The 18,698-nt window shown below is 38.6% G+C and overlaps 1 protein-coding gene across 2 annotated transcripts; it reads right to left on the reverse strand.

The window, feature by feature from the left end:
* Positions 1-1,657: 1,657 nt before the first annotated feature.
* GLYATL2 (glycine-N-acyltransferase like 2) lies at positions 1,658-14,032 on the reverse strand. 2 transcript variants are annotated; one of them, XM_036029491.1, is made up of 7 exons: positions 13,790-14,032; positions 12,978-13,092; positions 8,060-8,177; positions 6,835-6,942; positions 4,965-5,091; positions 4,690-4,870; positions 1,658-2,415 (listed from the first exon to the last, which is right to left on the reverse strand). In XM_036029491.1, exons 3-7 carry the CDS (start codon positions 8,135-8,137, stop codon positions 2,007-2,009), a joined length of 903 nt encoding a protein of 300 aa, XP_035885384.1. In that variant the 5' UTR covers positions 8,138-8,177; positions 12,978-13,092; positions 13,790-14,032; the 3' UTR covers positions 1,658-2,006. The 2 variants fall into 2 exon arrangements, with proteins under 2 accessions (XP_035885384.1, XP_028373486.1); XM_028517685.2 differs by lacking the exon at positions 13,790-14,032 and having other exon boundaries at positions 12,978-13,236.
* Positions 14,033-18,698: the final 4,666 nt, after the last annotated feature.

An 18,698-nucleotide genomic window follows, 5' to 3' on the forward strand; every position in this document is an offset into this window, starting at 1 on the left:
CACCAGTATTGCATGGTTCTTAGGGACTCTGTTTGCAAGTGCTGGGGTGGTCCTGGAAGCTGCAAATAGGAGAGCTGAGGCTCTGAGGCAGGGTCACAGAGGGATGGGTGGGGCAGCGGGGAGCTGTACTAGAAAGGAGCAGGGCCAAGAAGTGGGCTGGGTTATTGCAGACTGACTGCAACAATAGAAGAGAAAGCAATGGCTAGGAGTTAAGGCCACCATGCCTGACTGCTTGGTTTTGACCCCGGTTCTGCTAATAGCTGTGCATGTTGAGGCCAGTGGCTTGATGTCTCTATGGCCACAATTTCCTTTGAAATGAGGATAACGGCAGTTGCCTTCTACAGTTGTTATGAGGATAGAATGAGTAAATATTTGTAATATACTTAGGTTTTGTCTAATGAAATTAACAATTGGCCTTCAAGATGGTGGATCACCAGCGGCACTGGCCTCACCTCTTGAGAAATGCCCCTTCTGGGCCACATTCCAGCCCCACTGAATCAGACATCTGCAGGAGGAGCTAGGAGAAATACTGCCCTTTGGGAGAACATGAATGGACCTTGAGAATATTACACTAAGTAAAATAAGTCAGGCAGAAAGAGCTAAGAACCATGTGATTTCACTCACGTGTGGGATATAAAACTGAAACTCACAGACAACAGTATGGCGGTTACCAGAGGGAAGGAGTTGGAGAGGTAGTAAAGGGTACAAGGGACGAAATATATGAGGACAGAAGATGATTTAACTTTGGCTGGTGGGTACACAATGTCCTATGCAGATCATGTATCATAGAAATGTACACTGAAACCTATATGATCCTATTCACCAATGTCACCCCAATAACTTCAATAAATAACAAAAAAAGAAATACTAGTCAGTCTGAAAAGGGAAGCTGAGTTTACTTTCCTCATGGAGAAACGTAACTTGAAGCTCATATGTGGTAAGCTAAGTAATGATATCCCCCAATAATATCCAGGTGTGAATTCTTAGAAGCTTTGATTATTAAATTATATGACTTTACAGAGGTGACTAAGTTAAGCATTTTGAGATGAGGAGGTTATCCTGGAGTAGAACCCAAGTGGGCCCTAAGTGTAATTGCAAGTGTCCTAGTAAGAGGGAAGAAGGAAGATGTGAATACAGAAAAGAAGAAGGGTAAGTGAAATGGATGGAAATAGAGAGAGGAAAGGTAGTGTTATTCAGGACCCCACGCCTGGGCATGAGGACAGCCTGCAGGCGCTGAAGAAGATGAGGAAATAAATTCTTCCCTAAGAACCTCTGGAAAGAGCAGGTCGTGCTGGTACTTTGACTTTTATCCCATAAGACCCTCTTTGGATTTCTGACTACTAAAAACATAAGGTAATACGTTTTTGTTGCTTTAAGCTGGTAGGTGTGTGGTAATTTTTTACAACAATAGGAAACCAATATAGCATAGACATTAAAATAATATTGAAAATATGATGTCACACAACTCAACCTGCCAAGCCCCTGTCAGAAACTAAACTGTCACTGACAGTCACATGCAGACATACAGAAGAGCATCTTAAAGCTCTTTGGAGATACCCAGGACCAAAAGCAATGATGCTGAGTGAAAGAAACATCTTTGTAAGATCCTTTGGAAAACTTTGTAAGAGGACAGGGAGGATACCAGAGGAGGCACTTGTCAAAGCAGACTTTTTATTTTCAATCACAGAAGCATAAAAAAAACATGATTCTTTTCACAAAAGATAGCTTCTTCAAAGAAGGACATACTGCTTTGAAAGGGTTCTCTTGACACTAATGATTGTCATCAGGCAATAATAATTCTGAAATGTCTGTCACCATAAAGGAAAAGTATGGCCTCAAAGGGTCAAGCTTCTAATTTTCTGTAATATGAAGGAGAAGGAAGACTAAAGTATTACATAAGGATGGGCTGAAGTAATGTATGGACCCCAGATAATTGGATGCTTTTTGTGTATTTGTACTGATGCATTTCCACTGATAAGAAAGGCTTAAATGGACAATGGCACCAATCAGCAATATTTCTTGGGGTTGCATTTCCACTGATGCCAGCCACAAGGGTGGCTCTTAAATCCAAAACTTATCAGTTTCTGTACAATAATTTCTTTACTTCCTGCCACATGAAAATAAAATGGTATTTTTTTCTGAATAAGATACTCTCTCACGTGATGATAAATTAGCTCCATGTTGCCTTGTTGTCGATATTTAGGGACCGTATAGCCCATCCTCAGCTCACAGGACTGTTCCATCACAACCCAAGAGACAGGGAGCCCCTCTGGACCCAGGACACCAAATGCTGGGAAATTCTGGAGGCAGCGTTCAACATATTTCAAGCTCCTTTCATTTTTTCCAAATTTCCATGGCTCATTCACAAGCCTTGCATGTGAGGTATCCAAGAAGACGCTTGAAACGTTTTCTTCCCTGTCAAGAAAAAAAGAAAAGAGCATTTATTCAGCTAACTTTCACCAAACACCGGGACTGCAGAAAATTAATATGACACCATTCCTTTTCTCAAGGATGCTGCAGCTTAAAGGAGGAAACAAATGCACAAAGAAAAGTATTATTTCTATGTCTGCTTTACAATCTTTCCAAATAATCAAGAGGGAGAAAATCCTAATTGCTTTATGATGCAGAAAATACATCTCAAGGAAAAAAAAAAGTCCAAGCAAATACCCCAAGAAAGAAAAAAATGAGCTCATGTTCCTAAAATAGCAAAGATGTACACCAGGGCTACCTCCCACACAGCTGAATTTTCTTCGAAGACCCACATGTGAAACGCGTGGGTTCTGAATTCTACACCACAAAATATCTAAATACACAAGATATTTCTTTTAACAGATATTTCAATAAAAAGTTTGTCACCAGAAGACGAGAGCAATGTTACTCTTACAGCTTTGTGTGTTGCAGAGCCCATAACCACACACATCCCCTCTGGAGAAATACCAAAAGTGTGATTTAAGAAGTACGGATACAGGGACGGAATTGGATTTTGGGGGTGGGAACAATCAGGATTTTGATCCTCATTCTCTCATTGGAAAAGTTGTCTCAGACTGAGTTTTCTCATCTGCAAAGTCAATATAACACCTTTTATGGGAAGGGGAAGTTGGGGCAGGTGGAAGATCCCAAAGAAGGTTTCCCCTCCCCAAAGAGAAAGAGTTCTCAGGAACTTGTCAGTTTCAGAGTTGCTCTGTGTTTGCTAGAGTGTGAGGTCACTGAGCACTAACTTGTCTGCACATCGGTGAGACTTTCTTTTTGTTCTTTTTCATGCCTGATGGGACCCTAGTCTTGCTTCCTCAACCGCCTCAAACATTGTCACCTGCCCTCCTCTGGTAGGATGGCTGTGCGTGTGGGCTCAGAGGAAAGAAACACTTGAGGACAAATACTTTATTCCAGATTGCCGGAGTTATAATATTAAATATTATTCAACCCCTATTTACCATCTTCCCCTGTGCATTAGTTTATCTTAAGATTCTTGTGGAAACACAGCTGGGCCAAAACAAGATTTGTATATTGTTGGCTCTCCTAGCTATATCAACTGTGTGTGTGAGTGGGTGTTTAGATTTCAGTTATTCCTTTGAATTAGTAATATAATTATAAAGAATAAATAGATATTAACTGAGAATAATTACATTTTTCTCTGATGCCCTGTTACCGAGTTATCTTCTCTAGTGGGAATTGGCGAGGCAATATATTCATGTCATCTTCTAAAGGGACGCTGCAATTTTGGATGGTGGGTACTGTGATAGCATACAGTGGACACCGTTCTGTCTATCTCATTTGTTGTTTCTTTTTTTCACTCAGCAATATGTTTTGGGATTCTTACCAGTTCATACAGAGCTGCTTCATTCTTGCCAATGGTTGCATATTATTCTATTTTTTGGATTGTACCTTAATGAATTTATCCATGCCTCTACTCATAGACACTTAGGTTGTTTCATATGTGATAGCTATCACATATGAAATTCATCAAAGTCTTGCCATCTAATTTGGTAATATTTTAATTTAATATACATATTTTTGATTCAACTATTTCAAATCTAGGAGTCCATCTTTCAGAAATATGTACACCACTTGTGCCACGATCTATTTACAAACACATTTATTACAGAATTTTTGTGTCAATACAGGAATGTATAAGTATGTATCTCCCTATTATAGAAATCTATCCAACTACCAAAATAAATGCAAGGCATCTGTGTGAGCTTACATGAAAGATGTATGTATAACATATTGCTGAGTGAAAAAAGCAAGTTGCCGCACAGTATGCGTGCATGTTGTGGAAAAAAAACAACAAAGACACACATAGTATGAAAGGCGTATACACCAGAACTAACAATATTTATACCTGGACAGGAAAATCGTGGGGAATCCAAGTAAGCAAACTTTGACTTTTTACTTTGAATACTTATATACTTTGTAGAGCATGTAGCACTTTTGCAAAATTTAGTAAAGATTTTTTGGTGCCAACATGATGTCTAATACCCTCCCAGGAACCCTCTTATGAGACCTGTGTGAGTTAGTTTATGTAAATGACCTCACATAATGAAGGCTCAGCAAACAAAGTTCTCTTCCTTTACCCATGCAACTATGTACCTCATCATAATTTAGTCTCAAATCCTACATTTCCAAGTTTGGCCCTTATGGCAACTTAATGATTCTATCAGGAATTTGAGAAGCATAAAAGTAAAATCTCACCTGCTAGCTTCATCAACTTTGGACAATTTAAACATCTGTGTCAAATTCTCTTTGCCATTACTTAATGTCTTGAATTCCAGTGGTGTTCCTAATGAGAAGAGCATGGTCCTCGTGTAATCCACCTGCACTGATTTTGAAGCTGAAACCTTTCTTATTGTCTCATTCAGATCCTCTTGGCAACCTGGAGGGAGGAGGAAGATGGGCTCTGTATAACCGTACCCATATCTGCTATGAATAAACCAGGGGGTATTTACCTTTTAACTCAGACCAGTTACCTTGGATCTGGAAGGCTTGTTCCCAGTTGATAACCTGGGAGCATGCCAGGATTTCTTCTAAGTTGTCAGGAGCTTTGGTGAAGATGTGGTAAGTATTGGTATAATGATCCAGATCATCTGTCATCTCCTGATATAACAAATATCAAACATATTTACATAGCTCTATAATTTACCAAATGTTCTTGCATACATCTGGAGTGCTGGACTTGATTGTTTCATACCCCCTGTTTTTTTTTTTTGAGAAGTGCATAAAATGGCCTTGGAATTCTTTGACACACTGAAGGTGTTTCCTTCCCGATGATGCACTGAAGTCAGCTGTCCTAGGGTGGGTGAGTAAATAGCTCCATTGTCTGGGATGGAAGGAACACCAGGACTAGTTAAGGGTCTAAAACAGAGAGTCTCTCCAGTATGGAAAAAAGTATAAGAAACAGTTTTGGGGGGTCAACATTCTGGGACTGTGAGGAGGTAATGACTAAGCTAATTCTGACCCAGCATTCTGGGGTGATTGACCCTTGGTGTGCATGTGAATAGAGAGGACTTGGAGAAAGACCCATCATGCCAGAGCTCACAAAAGCACCTGGAGTTGAAAGCAAAGTCTGCCACTGCCTACCTGCTATCTTTCTACTGTTGACACTCTCCTGGTGGTCCTCCGGGTCACTGCAGGTAGTGTTGTGTTTTAATTCCCCTGATTACTATGTAAATAGAGGGAGGGTAAAAGATCCCTACTCTGGGATGAAAGGGATTCACTGCTTATACTTCCCAGACTTGGAAGATGGGGAAGACATTTCTATTAAATATACATGATTTGCCTATTGTTTAACAATTCTCTCACATACAAGAGGGGGCTCAAAAAACAGAATTATCTTCTAGAGGACAGACCCCTTGTAGTACAGGCTTCCTCTGTTAGGTGAGCATTCTAGAAACCCATCTGTATCGGTATACCAGCTGACATTTTTTTGTGAAAAGGCTGTGTTCAGCTTCAGTGAATTTTTCTGAAGACTCTTCCAGTGCATTCACCCATTTCATGATGGGTGACTTTCAAGCATACCTGCCCACACTATACTGAGTGTTCAGCAATTTTTTTGGCCGAAAACAGCATGATCCCCATGCTCCACACTCCCTCTTCACCCAATCTTGCCCTGAGCGACTTTTTGTTTGTTTCCGCAGATGAAAAAAGTCCTCAGAAGGAACCCTTTTGCTGATGTGGAAGAAGTGAAACAAAAAAATGGCAGAAACTCTAAAAGGCATCAAAATTGACAAGTTCAAACACTGTTTTTGAGCAGTGGAAAAAGTGTTTGGATAGGTGTATTGCATGAAATGGAGAGTGCTGGTACTTTGAAGGTGACTGAAGTTTAAACATGTAAGGATAAATACACATTTTTAATGAATAAATTCAGGGGTTTTTGGGGTCCCCCCTTGTAATAATATATCAACCTCACTTTTCATAGTTAAGAGAGCAGCCATCTTCCCACAACTAATCACTTGGCAGTTTCAGATCTCAAATCCAACACTGATTCAAGTAATATTGAATTATGTTCATCTAGTCATAGGGAAAGTAAGACATTTCCTAACCACTTCCAGCCATAGGCATCTATGTTAAGGTGTGTGCCTGTGATCAGAACCTTAATGGATTAGAATTGACTAGGCGGAATCCTAATGTTACTTACAAGACATGGACTATTAGCTACTTGGGCTATTCCCATGCCTTATCTCACCATCCTACCTTCTCCCCCAAGCAGTCTTTCCAAAATCTATATGAATCAGGGGGGCCAAGGTTCTTCTCCCCAATTCCCAGCTTCAGTTTCTTCATTCCCACACAGAGAACATTCAGAGCATGACTGGCTTTGTATTTAGTAGCTTGAGGTCTCACCTCTTTCTTAGGCCGAGTAATGACTATCTGATAATCTGGCCAGGCATCCACTAACACCTCCAGGTTGAATGGGTTTTTATTTATAATGTTGAAAATGGCACCATACACCTACAAGGGCAACAGAACAAAACAAGAGAGGATGAAGTGTTTCTTTGAGATAGGGTCTTGGGCGTGATATGGGAAATAAAACCAGGAGTTAAGAAGACTGAACAGGATAGAACTAGGGCTTCTAGAATAGCTCATTGGACTATTATTGGAAGGTATGCTTGCAAAATGGCCAGTAAGTGCCCACAAAAATCCAAGCCAATAGCTGAATCATTAGGAACTAGGTCCCATGACATTCATTGTTTCAAAATTCATACCATTTTCTCATTTTTAAATTTCTTAACATATCACCTATTTGGCATCTATTATATATCAGATGTGTTTCAAGTATAGATAATTCAAAGGTGAGTTCAAGTCTAGAAGGGTAGAGAAATACATAGTCTGATCATAATGAGACATATTGGTGAATGTATGCATGTGGTAGCGTGGAGGAAGTGGTAGGAGACTGACAGAAGGAGTAATATTTGATTTGAGTCTTGTAAGGTAAGTAAAGTTTTCTTTGGCAAAATAAAGAGAGAAGTGAGGCAACTAATTTCAGGTAGGAAGAAAAGCATGAATGAATGCTTGAATGGGTAGCAGATTGTATCCTATATCATACCTGCTGAACTGTGAGGGACTCAATAATCGCGGGCTCAGAAGCATGTAGCTTCTGGCAGGGGAATGTTGGGAGAAGTAGAAGAGGAGATACACACACACACACACACACACACACACACCCTTTTGTATACCTGATTAAGGATTGTTGGCTTTATGCCAGGGACATGGACCTCTACTAAAATTTTAAAACAAGGGACTGATATAATTATATTTGTTCAGATAGATGACTCTGGTCACCAAGTTGCAGGTGGGATGGTAATAGTGAAAACAGGGAGATATTGTGATAGCCTAGAGCAAAAAAGGAATTTTATTAGAGATAGCATAGAGCAGAGTCTAAAGATGTTTAAAAGGCAAAAAAAAAAGAAGTAAAGTAGGTGAATACATATGGGTATTGAGGGCATCCCTGGGGAAGTAATCTGACTTTGAACTTGTACTTCCATCTGCCCAGGAAAGGTTCTGAGCCCTGAAGCCATCCTCCTCACTCCTCAGCCCTCTCTCCCCACACCACCCCTTACTCCCTCACCTTAAAGGACTCAGGGATGCTCTTTTCCAAAGATTCATACAGAAGTTGCAGCTTCTGGGGTTCGTTAATCACAAACATCCTGTGTAGCACCTCAGCCTCCTTTCCTCAGGAAGATGATCTAAAGAAATAAACACACAAACAAAAATACCTGGAAATATGTGACAGGAAGGAGAAGTCACCTAGGATACCATATACTGCCAGAGGTAAAGGACTTGAGAAATTGTCTAGTCCAAACCTTTCATTTCACATGAGAAACTAAAGGCCAGAGCTGCAACTGGACCTCAGGGCTTCTTGGTGATTTCTCTACAATTCCAAGGTAACAAGTACAGTTAACATATCTGGTGAAACAAATCTCCACAAGCCCATTTGATTCAATTCAGGCCAAGAATCTGAGAGGTGAATGTCTTCAGTTGTTCAGATGCAAATAAAGAATAATGCATCTCTTCAGAAATGGTCCCTAAGGACCCTCAAGGCCCCCAGGCATTGAAACACCCATACTCCAACATTGCCATAGCATCAGTAATATTTTTCAGCTATCATGAAATAATGAGATCTTCTGGAAAAGGTCTTGAAAAGCATATTGTGTGTAGTCCCTTTTTTCCAAGGAACAAAATCATAGGAGGAAAAATTGTTGATTAGCAATAAGACTACCCAAGCATAAATTGGCAAAATCTATGAATTATATCCTAGTAACCTTAAAAATAAAGCAAATGCTTCTGTTCAATAATTCCACTTCTAGAAGCTCATCCCAGGAAAATGAATCTATAGAAGATATCTGTAAAGATATAAACACAGGGAAATTCATTGTAGTGTTATGAGGTTATCAATTTAGATATGATCCAACATTTATCATAAAGAAATGGTTAAGTTAATGATGGTATATCTATTTTAAAAAATATATTTTATTGATTATGCTATTACAGTTGTCTCATTTTTTTCTTTGCATTATTCCCCTTCACCCTGTACCCCTTCTCACCATCATTCCCCCACCTTAGTTCATGTCCATGGGTCATACATATAAATCCTTTGGATTCTCCATTTTCCATACTATTCTTAACCTCCCCCTGTCTATTTTCTACCTACCATTTATACTTCTTATTCCCTGTACCTTTTCCCCCATTCTCCCTGCTCCCTCTCCCCACTGGTAAGCCTCCATGTGATCTCTTTCAGTGATTCTATTCCTGTTCTACTTGTTCACTTAATTTGTTTTTGTCTTTGTTTTAGGTTCAGTTGTTGATAGTTGTGAGTTTGTTGTTCTTTCACTGTTCATAGTTTTGATCATCTTCTTTTTCTTAGATAAGTCCCTTTAACATTTCATATAATAAGGGCTTGGTGATGATGAACTCCTTTAACTTGACCTTTTCTGGGAAGCACTTTATCTGCCCTTCCATTGTAAATGCAACTTTGCTGGACAGAATAATCTTGGATGTAGGTCCTTGCCTTTCATGACTTTGAATGATTCTTCTTAACCCCTTTTTGCCTGTGAGGTTTCTTTTGAGAAATCAGCCAATAGTCTTATGGGAACTCCTTTGTAAGTAACTGTCTCATTTTCTCTTGATGCTTTTAAGATTCTCTCCTTCTCTTTAATCTTGAGTAATGTAATTATGATGTGCCTTGGTGTGTGCTTCCTTGGGTCCAGCTTCTTTGGGACTCTCTGAGCTTCCTGGACTTGCTGGAAGTCTATTTCTTTTGCCAGATTAGGGAAGTTTTCCTTCATTATGTTTTCAAATAAGTTTTCAATTTCTTGCTCTTCTTCTTCTCCTTCTGGCACCCCTGTGATTCAGATGTTGGAATGTTTAAAGTCTTCCCAGATGTTCCTAAGTTTCTTCTCATTTTTTAAAATTCTTGTTTCTTCATTCTGTTCTGGTTGGATGTGTATTTCTTCCTTCTGCTCCAAATCATTGACTTGAGTCACAGTTTTCTTCCTGTCACTGTTGGTTCCCTGTGCATTTTCCTTTAATTCACTTTTCATAGCCTTCATTCACTTTTTCTTCTATTTTGTGACCATACTCAACCATTTCTGTGAGCATCTGATTACCAGTGTTTTGAAATCTGCATCTGATAGGTTGTTTATCTCTTCATCGCTTAGTTGTATTTTTTTTCTGGACCTTTGATCTGTACTTTCATTTGAGCCATTATTTTTTTTTCTTGTCTTGACTTTCCTGTTACATAGTTAGGGGCAGAGCTTTAGGTATTTGCCAGGGCAGGGCAACCCCTGACCTTGCATTTTAGCACTGTATGTAGGGAGGGGTCTAAGAGGGAACAATGCCACTTGCTCAGCTCTCTGCCAGCTTTCAGTCACTTCCTCCACTACCCACAAGCAAATTGGGGCCTTTTGTTGCTGATTCCCAAGTAGGTGGTTTTGTGTGTGTTCTAGGACCCTGTGAGTCTCTCCAATTAACTCTCCTGTGAGGCTGGGAATTGCTCCTGCCACCTCAAACCCCACAGGTTTTCTTCAGTCAGAGTTTGAGGCTTTATTTCCCCATACTGGAACCCTAGGTTGCATGGTCTGTCTTGCTCACTGGTTGTTCCTCCTGGTTTATCCTCAAGCAAATGTGGGATCACCCTTTCTGTCAGCTGCCAACTCACCCTGGGGCCTTGTGGCAGTAGAATTTTTCCAGATTAACCTGATCCAGTAGATACTGTGTTATGATCACACATAAACATAAGTTGAAGACTATAAATGTTTAACAAGATCAGAGAAGGAGAGGGGCTAACAGAGTATATTGAGAAAAAATGGTCAAAGAACATTGTGAAAAATAAGAGAAGTATCTCAGAAGTCAAAATAAGAGAAACTTTATCTCTTTTGTTTTTATTTAAAAGGAGTTAGTTTTATTTTTTTCAACTACCAATTATGTGCATAAAGGGGTAAAAGTAATAACAGTATCTGTTTTTTTCTCTTTTAGATTCTATAGTCCTTAATTAACATTGGACTAATGCCTATGCATTTTTCCCCTTATTACATGACATTATTATATTATGTTCTTAATTAAGTCTTATCTTAAATTTCTTTTTATTAATAAATAAATAAATAATAAATTTTTATTTATTTATTTTTTCTTTTTTACCCTTGTTCAGTTATAGTTGTCCCACTTTTTTCCCCATCACTCTCCCCTGCCCTGTCCCACCTCACTCCTACAATCTATCCTCCCACCAACATTGTCCATGCCTATGAATCTTCTATTCTTGTTCCTTAGCATGTCCCTTCCCCATTTTCCCCCCATCATCTCCCATTACCCCCTCCCCTCTGGTCACTGTCAGTTTGTTCTTTATTTCCAATTTTTTTGGTATTTTAAAGGAGGGTGACCAGAGGAGTCAAATGCTGCAGAGAAGCTTAGAGAGATGAGTACTAAAAATGTCAATACATTTTGGAATTAGGAAATCATTTCTAATTTGGTAAGAGTTAAGTCATAGAATGATGGAGGCAGAAATCCAGGTTATGGGGATTACAGGATAAATGAAATGTAAGGAAATGAAGATAAGTCTTTCAAAGAGCTTCACCAGGAAAGGAAGGAGAAAAATATGAATATATGATTTAGGGATGGAGAGTATGGGAGCTCAAAGGAAGTTTCTTATTAGACAACAGAATTAAGCATATTTATACTAACTACAGAAAGCAAGTAAGATGGACCATAATTGATGGGCCAATATAATAAGAGATGGAAAAGGGAAAGAAAAATAGCTAAATCCATGGGATAGGCAATGTTTCAAACCCTCTATGTTTATTAACTCATTTAATCTTTAATCACATTTCTAAGTGTATATGTTGGGATTAGTTTTGGACAGAAAGAATACCTTTTCTACACAATGGAAAAAAATGATTTTTGTTTAGGTCTTATGCAGATATACGTGCATGAGTACTTGGGGTTAGAAGAAAGATCAGGAAGTTGATAGGTTATCTTTTAAAATCTATTTACTGGAAGAAATAGAATGGAAAGTCATCCTTTGGAAGTAAGTAGGATGAGAGAGTGCACCAGAAAAGTGTATAGAAAAAAGAATAAGGTTTTAATAGAAACAATTAAGGTTTAAATGGCTTCTGATGTTAGCTGGAGAAAATGTGGATTAGGGTTACATAAAGGGATTGCTTAGGAGCAGGTGCAGGTGGAAAACCCTCATTTGGGAGTGGTAGTCATTCACCTGTATGAGCTCAGTACCCAGAGGCCAGAAGAAGAGAAGACAAATTAAAATGAACCAGAATTCAATTATTTTCGTCTCATAGTAGCAAATAAGACAAGGGGCAACGTTTTTGGAAATAAGACCCCTTAAACTGAATTAAAATGATGTAATTTAAGAAAAAAGGGGGAGTAAATTAGGATGGAAGTCAATCAAGTGGGAAAAAGTGAAGAGAAGCAGGGATAAAAGCACTTTATGAAGTCAAAGAATAGCCATGGTGATAGACTGGGGGAATATATTCAGAGACCAGGAGACTGGGATTGGGAACTGGGCTATAGAGGTTAAGATTTCAGAAGTAAATCAGTTCTGGATATGCAGCTGTTGACTTCAAGTCAACAGAGAAGGAGTTAATAAGGGAATGGGTGTTGATGGTGTCATAAACATCACTAGGATGTGACAGGAATTTAATGAAGAGAAATGTCTGTGAGCTGGGTGCCAAATACATCAATGAGCAGAGAGAAATTTGTCAGAGAGCAACAGGAAAGGGTAACACTGCATCTTAACCACATGGTATAGCATTCAAAGAACGAAGAGTTTTCCTATGCAAATGGACAAACAAAACTTTAGAACCATAGACTGAAGGCCAGGAGAATGCTGGCCTGAATCTTGTCTTTCTCTATTCACTGTGTTACTATGGGTGTCTGGAGGATGGCAGGAAAAGGTACGTATTGGTATGTACCTTTTGGTACGTATGTTGATACGTATCAACAATGCATAGTTCCGGGAAAAGATTTTGACAGCTTACCAGTTCAAAATAACACACACTGGCTTTGTAGATTTTGAAAGTGTTTTCCTGCTCCAGGGACTTACAATGTTTTGAGAAATTGGTTCTTAATATTGGATTCTGGTGAGTGGTCCTTCTGAGGGTTTGCAGGGAGAATCAAATGAATTAACAAGTACAAATTTTTGGCGGGGGGAGGGAGTTTCTACAGATTCTATTTATTTTTTTTCTTTTTTGACTTTAAATTATTTTTAATTTTTCAATTGCATTTGACATACAATATTTTATTAGTTTCAGGTGTATAACTCAGTGATTAGACATTATATAACCTAAGTGATCATCTCAATAAATCTCATACCCATCTAACACCCATCCAACATATTTATCACAATATTATTTACTGTTTAGAATTAAAGGACATATAAAGAGCTTCCCAGATAAGAAAAAGCTAAAAGAGTTCATTACCACCAAACCAGTATTGCATGAAATATTAAAGGGTCTTCTTTAAGAAGAAGAAAAAAAGATAAAAAATATGAATAGTAAAATGACAATAAATACATACCTATCAACAGCTGAATCTAAAAAACAAAATAAATTAACAACCAGAATGGAAACAGACTCATAGATACAGTGAACATTTTGACAGTTGCCAGATGGGAGGGGGTTTAGGTATGAGTGGGTGAAAGAGGTAAAGAGATTAAGAAGTACAAATTGGTAGTTACAGAAAAGTCAATGGAGATGTAAAGTACAAATACAAATTCTTTAGAATCAGGGTGCTAATTAATTGAAAAGTTGAAAAGCACAAGACACTGGCTGTCCAAAACAATTCTGCTTACCTGAAGTTTTATTGTAGACCTGTATACACACCACCTTCTGTAGTTACTCAGTGTGGCAATGGAGAAGCTACTGTGGCCACTACCTTATAGACTCAACTGCACTAAACTTGAACTGTCACTGTTTAACACAAATCTCCAAGAAGTATTAGGTTCCTAAAGAGCAAACTGGAGGAACTGTCCGTGGAAGTCAGAGACTTTGTGGACCAGAAAGATAGGGTATATGCTCAATATTGAGAAACTTCTACAATTATAAAACATTTCCCACTGAAGCTTTTAATTTATGTATTGTCCCTTGTAACTGATTGGCTATTTGAAAGCAATAATAATAAGACAATGTTATGCAATTGGCAGATATTGTCCAGCTGCAGGGTTATTTAAATTGTATCATTAGAGCAAACAAGAGACTGAAAATTTTGGCTTCCCTTCAAAGTGCCTCGTCCAAAGCCCTCAACCATGTGACCCGGGAAAAGCTAAGAACTCTCCAGGGAAGTTGCTGTTAGAACAAGAACTGAGCTTTGTACATGTTGTCCTTTGTGTGGTTTAAAATGAATGGAGACATACATGGGAGTGGGCATTGTAAACACAAGAAAAATGAACAGTTATTGGACAAAAGTTTGAAGGGATTAGAATTAGTTTCGGAGAAGAATAGAGATAAAAATGATTTCCTTTTTTTTAGATTTTATTTATTTTTATTTTATTTTTTAAGATTTTATTTATTTATTTTCAGAGAAGGAAGGGAGGGAGAAAGAGAGAGAGAGAGAAACATCAATGTGCGGTTGCTGAGGGCCGTGGCCTGCAACCCAGGCACATGCCCTGACAGGGAATCAGACCTGTGATGCTTTGGTTCGCAGCCTGCGCTCAATCCACTGAGCTACGCCAGCCAGGGCCTAAAAATTATTTCTTAAAAGTGTGTTCTTCAGGCCATCCACATCAAGATCATATGAGCTGGTCTGTTAGAAATACAGGAACTATAATCAACAAAACAAACAAGCAAGTGAAATACAACCAGAGACAGTGAAATAGAGAACAAACTGACATTAACCAGAGAGGAGGGGGAAGAGGGATAATAGGAGATAATATGGGAAGGCCATCAAGGCACATGTATAAAGGACACATGGACAAAGCCAAAGGGGATAGGTTCCAGGGTGGGAGGCAGGGATGAGTGGAGTGGGGAGGGCATAGTGGGGTGAAAATGGAGATAAGTGTACTCGAACAACAACTAAAAATTAAATAATAAATAAATAAATAAATAGAATTAAACAGCAAAAAATAAAAAAAGAAATACAGGAACTTCTCCAAAATAACTGAATCAGGGTCTTCCAGAATGTTTAGGAATCTGTATTTTGTAAAATCTACCTAAAATGTCTGATCTACATTAACATTTTGGAGACATCTTGACAGAGGAAAGAGAAAAGGAGCTATGAAAATTTTATCCACTTTCTAAAATGATGTTGAGCAACTTCACGCATTTTGATTGTTCATGAAATGAGAAAAGCAAGAGTTGTTTTCACACAAATGAGGAAAATGATGTTGAGGGAATTAATGTCTTCCTCAGGGTCACAGAAGTAGCCAGCAGGAGGACCTCAATCAGAAGTCAAAACCAGGTTCTTTTAATGAGATCATGATTCTTTGGGGATTGGTCCCCCAACCCATCCATGGCCATTATATCTTCTTACAGACCTGCTTCATTCACTTCAGATGACATATGCAAAACCACCAATGAGGATTTAGCCATAACGGTGTACGTGCTTGTTAGGTAAGGCCTTGGGTCTTACAGTTTCAGTAATTCCATTTTTTGAACCAAAAATAGTTTGCGCTATCTGTCAAAGAATATTTATAGATTTGTAATTTCATGCAATTAATTTGTTCACAAAATTGGATATGATTGTATTACTTATTAATTCACCTTTTTAAAAATGTTGGTCTATTTCCTGCCAGTCAAAGCACATCTTTGCAGAGCTGAGATCATGTTGTACAGAGCAGAGACGACACAATTTTGTATCCCACCATAACTATTGCATGAGGAATTTCTCAAACCATCAAAAAGTTTTATGAGGACAGCTCATAATGGTTGTACAATTGAATTGCGCATCTGAGAAAAAAAATTTATTTCATGACATTTGGATTTTCCTAGACACTCCCCACAGCTAGGATACGTAATCACTAGTTAAGTTTCCTGGATGCACCTGCTTACATCTGCAGAATTCTATGGGTAGTCACATTTTTTCCCCAATCAGTCCTACCCCTAGTGGAATCACTCATATGACTCATGCCTTTATGCAGGTTTGCGTCTTTCATATGCACATTGTCAGTCTTTTGTAGAAAAGAAAGTTAAAAATAGAAAAGGGAAGGAAGTCTGATGATTCAGTAGTATCATAAGAGACCTTGTCATTGAGACATTGCAAGGACAAGTGTATTTAAGTCAGGGAAGACTACTCCAAAATTTTCAGTGACTTAGCACAATAAAGCTTTACTTCTTGCCCATAACATGATTCCATATGAAGTAGCAAAGGTACTCTGTCCCATATAGTCCTATCAGGATAAAGGCTTTTCCCATAATGTGGTTCTATCCTCCTCAGAGACCTCAGACTTCTCTCAGATCAGCTCACGGGTGGTGAAAGAGAGCAAGGGCCAGCCATAGAAATGGTGCCATCACTTCCCTAAAAATCCACTGTGGATAATTCAGACACATAGCCGTACTTAACTACCAATGAGAGTGGACAATGGGGTCTAACTGTGGTCTTAAGGAAAAATTAGAGAGAACGCACATGTTGGTGAACATGTGCAGAACATGCTACAATGAGGGAAAATAAGCTATTGTGCAAAGTGAAGCAGAAAGACTGATGGAGGAGGCAACCAACATCTTTTAAATACTAAAATCAGAAAGGCATAGGTATATGGATGGAAAACCAAACACACACACACACACACACACACACATAATGTGTTCTCTACAACAGACCAGTTCCTCTACCTTAGGGAAACTGGAAAGAAAAGAATTATGGTTGACCATTGTACAATACAAGTCTAAACTGCATGGGTCCACTTATATGCAAATTTTTTCAATAAATATATTGGAAAATTTGGGGAAGGTTTGTGACAATTTGAAAAAAAATTGCCGATGAACCACATAGACTCGAAATATTGAAAAAAGTTAAGAAAATATTAGGTATGTCATGAATACATAAAATGTATGCAGATACATCTATTTACTGCTATAAATATACACAAATCTATTACAAAAAGTTAAAATTTATCAAAATGTATGCACACAGACACAGAATGGCATCATTTGTAGTCACAAGAAATGTAACAAGTATAAAGATACAGTGTTAAATCACAACTGCATAATAATAACAGGAGTACATAACCTTTTTCATCATGTTTAGTGTTATACTATGAGTAACATCATGGGGCCCATGCAAAGTGCAGCTAGTGATACTGGATGTGGTCCCAATAAGCAGAGAGAAGTCATGACATTTCAAGAAAATTTGAATTGCTCGATATCCACCATAGATTGAGGTATGCAGCTGTCCACCATTTCAAGGTTAACGAATCCAGTGTAAGGAGCATTGTAAGAAAAGAATATCCCTAAAGCTGCTATTGCAGCTATGCCAGCAGGCATGAAAACCTTACACTTTTTGCAAAAGACCTTTTTATGTTGTGTTGAAAATGCAGCTTTTGTGTGGGTACATGAGTGCTCTAAGAAGTGCATGCCTACAGACTTTAAGGTGATTCAAGAAAATGTGAAGCCATCATGTGACAACTTAAAACAAGGGAAGGGGAAGGAGTTAAACTTGGAGAATTCAATTCCAGCAAAGAAGTGTTCGATAATTTTAGAAAGTGGTTTGGCTTAAAAATATATAAAGATAATAGAGGAAGCAGCTTCTCTTGACCAAGAGGAAAATGAATTCCCATATGCCATTAAGAAAATCATTGAGAAGAAAGCATACCTGCCTGAACAGGTATTTAATGCTGATGAAAGTCCCCTATTCTGGGGAAGAAATGCCACAGAGGACATTACTAGTAAGGAAGAAAAGCAAGCACCAGGATTTAAGGCAGGAAAAGATAGGATAATTCTACTGTGTTGTGCAAATGCCATCAGATTATGATCAGGACTACTCTTGTCTATGAAGCAGTTCACCCTGAGCCATGAAAGGAAAAGATAAAACACCAGCTGCCAATCTTTTAGCTGTATGAAATGGAGGCTTGGACAATCAGAACCTTTTTTGTGGATTGGTTCCTTGGACAATATTCCCTGCAGTCAGGAAGTATCTAGCCAGCAAGCAACTTCCTTTTAAAGTTCTTTTCATATTGGACAATGCGCCTGGCCACTCAGAACCCTATGAGTTCAACACCAAAGGCATCAAAGTGGTCTACTTGCCCCCAGACAGGATGTCTTCTGATGCAGCCTCTTCTTGATCAAGGGGTCATAAGGATGTTTAAGGATCATCACTATGCATGGTAACACAGTACTCTATGGAAAGGATTGTCAATGTAATGAAAAAAGAACACCAACAGAGAGAGCATTGTGAAAGTATGAAAGGGTTACACCATTAATGATGCCATTGTTGTTACAGTAAAATATGTGAAATCCATAAAGATGAAAAAAATACTATTTAAGAAAACTATCCAGCCCTTGTTGATGTGGCTGATTGAGTGCTGTCCTGTGAACCAAAGGGTCACTAGTTCAACTCCCAGTCTAGGGCACATGCCTGGGTTGCAGGCCAGGTCCCCAGTAGGGGGTGCACAAGAGGCAACTACATATTGATGTTTCTCTCCCTCTCTTCTCCCTCCCTTCCCCTCTCTAAAAATAAATAAATAAAATCTTTTTCAAAAGAGAAGAAAAGACAAAAAAGCTACCCAGATGCTGTGCATGACTTCACAGGATTTACAACAGGGCCAATCC

Source organism: Phyllostomus discolor, chromosome 6, assembly GCF_004126475.2.
Source record: "Phyllostomus discolor isolate MPI-MPIP mPhyDis1 chromosome 6, mPhyDis1.pri.v3, whole genome shotgun sequence".
Lineage (NCBI taxonomy): Eukaryota > Metazoa > Chordata > Mammalia > Chiroptera > Phyllostomidae > Phyllostomus > Phyllostomus discolor.

Coding starts and splice junctions, on each gene's coding strand:
- GLYATL2 (XM_036029491.1), bottom strand. CDS start 8,137: ATGTTTGTGATTAACGAACCCCAGAAGCTGCAACTTCTGTATGAATCT. Junction 4,871..4,964: donor ACAAGCCTTCCAGATCCAAG/GTAACTGGTCTG, acceptor TCCTCCCTCCAG/GTTGCCAAGAGGATCTGAAT. Junction 2,416..4,689: donor AAAGTTGATGAAGCTAGCAG/GTGAGATTTTAC, acceptor TTTTCTTGACAG/GGAAGAAAACGTTTCAAGCG.